Source organism: Seriola lalandi, unplaced genomic scaffold (genome assembly GCF_002814215.2).
Source record: "Seriola lalandi dorsalis isolate HSWRI2012SDOR001 ecotype SW California unplaced genomic scaffold, Sedor1 jcf7180002054883, whole genome shotgun sequence".
Taxonomy (NCBI): domain Eukaryota; kingdom Metazoa; phylum Chordata; class Actinopteri; order Carangiformes; family Carangidae; genus Seriola; species Seriola lalandi.
In genome coordinates, this window is record NW_019525658.1 from 3,815,420 (window position 1) to 3,823,156 (window position 7,737).

At 39.5% G+C, this 7,737-nt stretch overlaps 1 protein-coding gene across 4 annotated transcripts; it reads left to right on the forward strand.

The window, feature by feature from the left end:
* Window positions 1-3,312: 3,312 nt before the first annotated feature.
* On the forward strand, window positions 3,313-7,402 carry cyb561a3a (cytochrome b561 family, member A3a). Of its 4 annotated transcripts, none has more exons than XM_023397593.2 (7): window positions 3,313-3,547; window positions 4,228-4,354; window positions 4,999-5,203; window positions 6,321-6,529; window positions 6,658-6,812; window positions 6,896-7,064; window positions 7,162-7,402. In XM_023397593.2, exons 2-7 carry the CDS (start codon window positions 4,235-4,237, stop codon window positions 7,186-7,188), a joined length of 885 nt encoding a protein of 294 aa, XP_023253361.1. In that variant the 5' UTR covers window positions 3,313-3,547; window positions 4,228-4,234; the 3' UTR covers window positions 7,189-7,402. The 4 variants fall into 4 exon arrangements, with proteins under 4 accessions (XP_023253361.1, XP_023253360.1, XP_023253359.1 ...); XM_023397592.2 differs by having other exon boundaries at window positions 3,509-3,658; XM_023397591.2 differs by having other exon boundaries at window positions 3,532-3,668.
* Window positions 7,403-7,737: the final 335 nt, after the last annotated feature.

The following is a 7,737-nucleotide window of genomic DNA, read 5'->3' on the forward strand; positions in this document are numbered from 1 at the left end:
CTCAAGCTAAGTGTGTGAGAACTAAACTCTAGTCCAGTGCCCTCTAATACAAACGACTTCCTCAATTCATGAAAAACTATTCACAAAGGTTTAGAAAAGACACGAGGTGCTGAGGCAAGCCGTGTAACCCAGCCGCCCTCCCGAGCAGCTGTTTGGCCTTTTGACTCCTTGACTTGTGAGTGGCTTCAGCTGCTTTGGCGGTGGAGACGTCAGCCGCTCCAATCAACAACACTCCGTTTCCAGTCTGTATGCTAAACTAAGCTGAAGCTAAGATCCAGCTTCAAAAAAAAAAAAAATCATGTTTAAATAAGGGGGTAAAGGTTTCATCTAACTCTAAATTGAGAATGATTAACAGTCTTTTGTAAAATGTTTAACTGATTAAAATTCCCCATAACCACCTTTTTCTTTGATTTGATCTGCTGTGATAAACATGAAATACATTTCAATGCAAGTTATATTTGTTTAATTATATCAGACACAGAACAGCAAAAATCATAGACGAAAATGTCTGTATTAAATATCTGTAAAAAAAAAATCTAAAACTTAAAAATACACATTTTGGATTAGCCTATTTTGTGAGGAATTTTCAAATTTTGTTATAACATTTGGTGCTGTTCCTCCTCTATACTGTAAAATGTGATGTGAACAACTATTGGCACAAAATTCGGTACTACCATTCATGGTCCCCAGAGGATGAACCGTGATGAGTTTGGTGATACCCTGACTTTTCCTCTAGCGCCACCAGGAGCTGTACTCTCTGTTTAGTGTAGAATTGCAAATATTAGCATACTAGCTAAACTTAGCTGTGGACATGGTAGATGTTACCTGTGAGCATTGTTACTATGAGCATCAAGCCTCTTAATCTTGATTTATCATTAGTTTTTTGTGACTTCTAAACCTAATATGAGCTGTTTGCAGAGCTGTCCAGAGACAGGAGACTTAACACCAAGCTTGTACTCGAGTTCAGCATCGCTGGCTTCAAAAACCACAGAGAGAGAAACAACCACAGGAATGTCAGGATGAAACAAAGTCAATGCCAGAATGCAAGAAGTGGTAAAGGAAATATGGAACATTAACTCAGATGTCCCCTAACAAAAGCCTGGAGCTGTCCCACTGAGTCACACAGCAAACTCTGCCTGCTCTATACCCACGTATCCTCACCCTCATCACTGTGCTGTTAGTGCCAGCCACACTGAGGAGGGACCGGGAGAGGCATCAGAAAACATCACTTCAAGGAGTCTGTTAGAGGATCTGAGAGACTTTGATAATGTAAGGCAGGGACTTGCACCCACTGACAGCTCGATTCTTGTCTGTCTGTGAGAACAGTGCTGGAGGACGGGGGCTCAGGCCTTCTATATTGATGCACCCTCCCTCAGATGAGTCCTTGTTACAAGCAAATGCAGACCGTATAAGATTCAGAGGAACATTACAAACAACTGATGTGACCTTTTTCTGAGAATTACTGTGTGAGGTTTTCATACCAAACAATGAACATTCAACCTGGTCATGTTGAAACCAGACTTGTGGTTGATATGAAAAATTGCACACTGCTTTGCAGCAAACTGTGGCAGATTTGGGGCAAGCTTGCTCTAGTATGAAAGAGAATAACCATCTTTACTGCCCTAAAGCTTCTACTGTCTACTCCAGCTGCTGAGTAAAATAACACAGGGTCTACACACAACATGACAGATCCAAGATCCTCTAGTCTTGTTAGTGGGGCCAACTGCAGTCGGGAAAAGCTACTCTTGTGGCGAGAGGTTTTTTGGTCCAATAAAATAATGCAGTCATGTTTTAGTCCTACGAGAACACAAGGTCCTTAAAGTATTCAGTACAGGGAGCCTTGGCTGAAGATGTCCATAATGGGGGCTTATTGTTGTAATCTCGTAAGTGAACCTTGAGTTCAGAATCTGTCTGTGCTGTGTACCTCGACGTCTGTTGTCACCTGTCACTGTCTGGCCTCATGTACCTGCGCGCACATCTTTTACTGTGGCCTTGCTTTTACTGTGCCAAAGTGATTTATGTGTTTTATGTACTGTAAGTGTGTGTGCTTTTAATGCCTGTGAACTGAGTGCTTCATATTTATATAGTACCTGACAATGTAGAATAATGGTATCCTGTATGATGCTTTTACTAATATTAATATTCTCCTCTCTTATTATTATTGTGCTGCATACTTATAAATAATATGAGTATCTTACATTCTTACATTCTTTTTTTTTTTAGAGTGACTCTGGAGCATCTATTTGGGGACAACGGATGAAAAATAGCATCTTGGCTAACACTGGTGTATTTACAGCAATGTTTATTAATGTTCTCTGCAACTGTTAAATACACCTATAAATAAAACCAATAATAGAATATATTGCTTCATAAGATATTTGTAATGCACAAGTTTTAAAACAATTGCTTTAAAATTTAATTAATGATCCATTTTTAATTTGCACCTTTTGTAGTTACCACTGACAGTCTTATTGTCCTGTTAGTGTCTTATTATTTGTAACTTATCAGTTGGTTTTACATGTTGCAATTTGTTTTTACTAATTTGTCTTTACTAATTGTTTTACATATTGTTTCATTGCTGCTGACTTAAAGTACATTTGCACCATGTACATGGATAACATATGAAACACTAGATTACCAGCTTAACAGAGGGCCCAAAACCCTCAGGGGGATTAAAAGCTCCAGGTTCAATGTGGCAATTGTTTTATTTTAATTTCATTAATTGCAATTTGTTTGGTAATACTGAGTGTACCAACAGCACAATATAACCTCAAATTAAAGTGGCTTTAATGTCACATCCTCTGCATAATCTTGAGAGTCATACACATTTGGCATTTTATTATGAAAACCGTTTTTTTTTATTATTACCAAAAACACTTTGATGTACAGGTTTAGTACTTCTGGCTTAGTAGGAGACAGTGAGTGAAAGCAGCATGAAAAAAACATATTATTATGCATGGAACAAATTAGGCTACTACACAGAAAGATACTGACTGAAACTGCCTCCAGGTGGAGCTGAAAGACAACAGATCTCTACAGGTCAGCCTTCCTGAGGCGGCCCACTTCCTGCAGTAGCGTCTCTTCCTACATCTTCAGTGATAGTCATTCATATGTTCATACAACCCCAAACTTTCTTATTGGCTATAGTTTACAGCTTTATTGTTGCATTATTTAAATATTTCTTTATTGTTTGTTTTAAGATTGCACGTGTGTGTGTGTGTGTGTGTGTGTGTGCGTATTCAAAATTTATTTGCCCTACTGAGTCTTATTACTTTGAGTGTTGACACCCGTTTTCTCCAGGCTGATCAACAGTCATCTTGTTTTCATCATGCAGGCTGCTGGTTCACAGCTGAGGAGAAGCTTCAGAAGAACTGGAGGGTGTAGTATTAAATTACACAGCGCGCGACTTTGAATTATTCAACTAAATTGCATAATTATTGAATAATGATGAGTCATTGGTGAACGCCTAGTGCTGCAGGACACGCCGGTAACGAATAAAACCACATTTCCCACAAGGACTTGCGTTGTCAATAAGGAAATTGGTTAGGTAAATAACCTCTTCGTGTTACGAAAGTTGTCTTTGTAAACACAGCTGTTGTTCTTGACATTTTATCAGTCGACAGACCGTCTTTACAGATGTGGAGGGTTCGTAATTGAGGTACACGACGGTACGCTTTTTAAATACGTGACATACGTGATACAGCAGCAACTCACAACTAAGGACGACAACTTTACGACACTTCATGTGAAAAACAGCAATTTTAAAGTAATATTGCTTCGAGAGAGCAAACGCGTTGGCGGCAACGTCACTTAAGACGTTTTATGAATTTATAAATAACACTCTTTCATTCGGTATACTTACAATGTTTTCAGTATAAAGAGAAACCGCGAAAATAAATGCTCAAGTTGTAATAGTTACCTAGTGCGTCAGAGCAACGTGAATGTTGGGCTGAAGGTGTAGCCTGCCTATTCAGTCATGAGATGTGTTCATTTTCCCAGAAATGTATTTGTGCCTTTATCCACTGGTTTCATGACATTAACTGTATCACATATGCAAAAAAAAAAAAATACTTTGACTTATCACTCCACTCAAATCTTTACCAAAATCTAATATTGCTCTGTATAGTTGTTTGACAGGAGAAAGTTTTTTGTTGATTGGATACTTCTATTGACTCTCCACTCGAACTGATTAACGTGTCTCACTCCCACTTTCCATCATATTTATAGGCAGCAGATGCAGCAGGGTGGCCCTTCATCTCCCAGCTGCCCCTCCAGCTCAGACTGCTTCCCCCTCAGCCACCTCAATACAGCCAAATGTGGAAGTGAGACCTCAGCTGAACAAGAGAAACACGAAGTGAGAGCAATGCTAGTGCTACTGTGAATATCAGTCAATGATTGACGTGAAAATCATGAGACAAAGCAGTGATGTGGAGTTAAGTTCAGTATTGTAGACTGGGAAGTGCTTTCAGTTTTACAGCAGCTGTGGACAAGGTAAGGCATGCAACACATCTCTGACAAATGTCAAGCTTATGATAAAATGTCGAGTTTGATGTCATGCTGAAATAAACAATGGTGGTTGCAGGTTAAAAGAGGTTCAACCACTTCTATCGCATTTTAATTTTGATTGCTTAACGGTATTGATCCTTTTGTGTATCTTGTATCTTGTAATTTGGTTAACATTCTATTTTGGCTGGTAGCTGCTGCTTCTATCTGTTGCAGGTGACAAAGGCTGAGCAGGAAGATGTTCAACACTGATTTAGTGAACACGCCAAGGTTAAAACCAGGCTCAATTTAGTCTGATGTTGAAATGTAGTCACTGAATTATCAGATGTCTTAAAAACTGCATATGTTCTAAACAAGGGACATTCAGACTTCCTTTGACCTGCAAATCACCAGCTCACTGTTTACTGGGTGGTGACTAACTCGTGTTTGGATTGAATCAGCAACACAACACTCTGCCTGTCTGACCGCCATGCTGTCCTGCCTATATCTATTTAGCCCACATATCTGTCCAGGATGAGGTCCATCACGATCTTCTACATGTGCTACCTGTTGTGCCTTGGCCTGGGCCTGGCCTGCGTGGTGTGTGTTTGCGTCTGGAACAGCCAGTGGCGCGGCGGGTTCGCCTGGGACGGCAAGGCCCGGCAGTTCAACTGGCACCCGGTCCTGATGGTCACAGGTCTGGTTGTGGTGTACGGCATCGGTGAGTGACTTTTTTAAATTTAGGATCACAGAGTTTCATTTCTGTTTCTCACTTCTGTTCTTCCCTCTGACAGCCAGACAGTATTAAGATAATTACACACTGCAGGTTTCAGAGAGACCCAACATATAATTTGATGCATCATTACAGTAACATAAATGAGAGGTAATGTCCACAGTGACTGTTTTTTTAGTGCCACACCTAGTGATTGCAGTCACAGTTTTCTCTAGAGTGAAGTAAACATTGATGAAATTAAGTAAATGCCTTTCAGTAAGGACCTGTAATGTGTCTCCATCATGGTACACATTATATTATCTGGACATTATACTGTAACAATGGCTTCTGTCTGTCTCTCTGTAGTAGGAACTTCACACTTCTGTTAAATTCCTCCTCTGAGCAGATAATCTCTAGATTTTGGAGAACTTTGCTTCTTAAATTTGCATATGAATGTGAAACCTGAGTGACAAAGTAATATTCGGTCATTAATGCATGAATGATCTTAATTCTTTTCCTCATTGGGTGTAAATACAATGTAACTCCAGACATTTAATGGTGTAAAAGGTTTTTAAATATGTGAAGTGGAGGCTTCAGTGAAAATTGTCCTGTACTGTGACTTTCCACATGTGATGAACATTCATGAAAGTATTTTGCAAAGTTGTAATTATACATGACTAACAGAAACATGTACTGAGTTCGTATTTATCACTCTATTTCTGTTTTACGAAACATGTTAATTATGTCACTTCAATTATGAAATAAACAGTTGAAATGAAAGGTAGTTTCTTTCAGAGGGTAACCCTAGGTAACCCTAACCTTTATATTAGTATTTGAGTGATTTAGTTTTTCAACAAAACACGATATGCAGAAACTTTTAGCCCTTGGTATGAGTCAAGCTCCAAAAATGCTATGCTGATCCTACATTTCCCATAATGCAACTCAGTAGCGTCTTCCCTTAGACTTCTCCAGCCAGATAAATGCCCATTGTCTTTCTAATTCCATGCCTCCACTTTGTAACATTTGTTAAATGTTTGTACTCTTCAGATCTAAATTGCAACATCAAGATTATTTTCTATTCTTGAATACATTTTCTATCTTTTCTGTTGGTGCCTCTCCCCTGCAGGAGCTGTGTTGTACCGCATCCCCCTGACCTGGGGTCAGAATAAACTCCCCTGGAAGCTCCTTCATGCTGCACTGATGCTCATCGCCCTGGTCCTGTCGATCGTGGGACTTTGTGCTGTGTTTGACTTCCACAATGCCAACAACATTCCTAACCTTTACTCTTTGCACAGCTGGATTGGAATTGCTGCCACAGCCCTTTTCGCCATACAGGTATGACAGGTATATGAGTTTAAATGTAGAGACAGAACCACTTCAGTGCAATAAGGTGTGCATGATTGTTTTCCTTTGTTCTCTCTGTTCTCTCTATCTGTGGGTGTCCATTCATTTGCCATATCCAGTGGGTGGTGGGTGTGGCTGGCTTCCTCCTGCCCTGCTCCCCCATATCACTACGTAAACTGCTGAAACCCGTCCATGTGTGGATGGGAGGCAGCATATTGTGGCTCAGCATCGCTGCCTGCATCTCTGGAATTAACGAGAAACTCTTCTTTGTTCTGTAAGTGCCATTTTTCTCTGTTACTTTTTTATGAATGCTTTGATTTCAGAGGAAAATTCTCCAACTGATTTTTTTTTCCACAGTAAAGGAACCGCCAATGGAACTCAGCCATACTCTAAACTTCCACCTGAGGCTTTGTTAGGAAATTCATTAGGAGTTTTGATTGTAGCCTTCGGTTTGGTCGTTCTAAAGATTTTGTCCAACCATAACTGGCAGAGACCGGACTCTCGGCCTGAGGATCTGGCTTACACGGTGAGACTATCAATACAGTATATGTGCATTAAAAGAGATTAGAGGATTTAATTTCACAAAGTGTGTTGTAATAACCCTTATCTACTCTCCCTTACAGCCATTGCTTCAAGAGGAAAATGAATGAATTAAGGAGATTTTAAAACTTGCTCACTGCATGACACCCAGCCATGCAAAATCAGGTCAACCACCAGAAGAGGCCAAGAAATTTCTACTCTGAATGCAACAGTCTCTGCCTGGAGTGTGTAAAAAATATCTGCATCTGTAAATATTTATTTGAAATTATATTTAAGATTGCCTTTCTGCCCAAAGAATTAAAAAAAAAAAAAAGTGTTTCATGAGACACGTTTTATTGTGGTGTGTTAGCTCTCCAATGATGCGCTGTAGCTTTTACATCGCGCTGTAAAGCTGTAACTGGCCCCAAGTGTTAAAGTTTGTGATAATATACTGTAGGATTTTTTTTAACTACAGTGAGTATACTGATGGTAATACTCTAAAACCTACAACATTGAATTTAATGAGCCAAAACTTTCCTACGACTTCATTTAAATAACAGTTTCAAATGATTGGTCTTGTGATTTTGATTCCTGTATCCAGAATCACTCATTAACACAACAAAGGAGCATTACAAATTTGTAGATAGATTGTGGCTGAATATTGTCCACTGCACATGTGG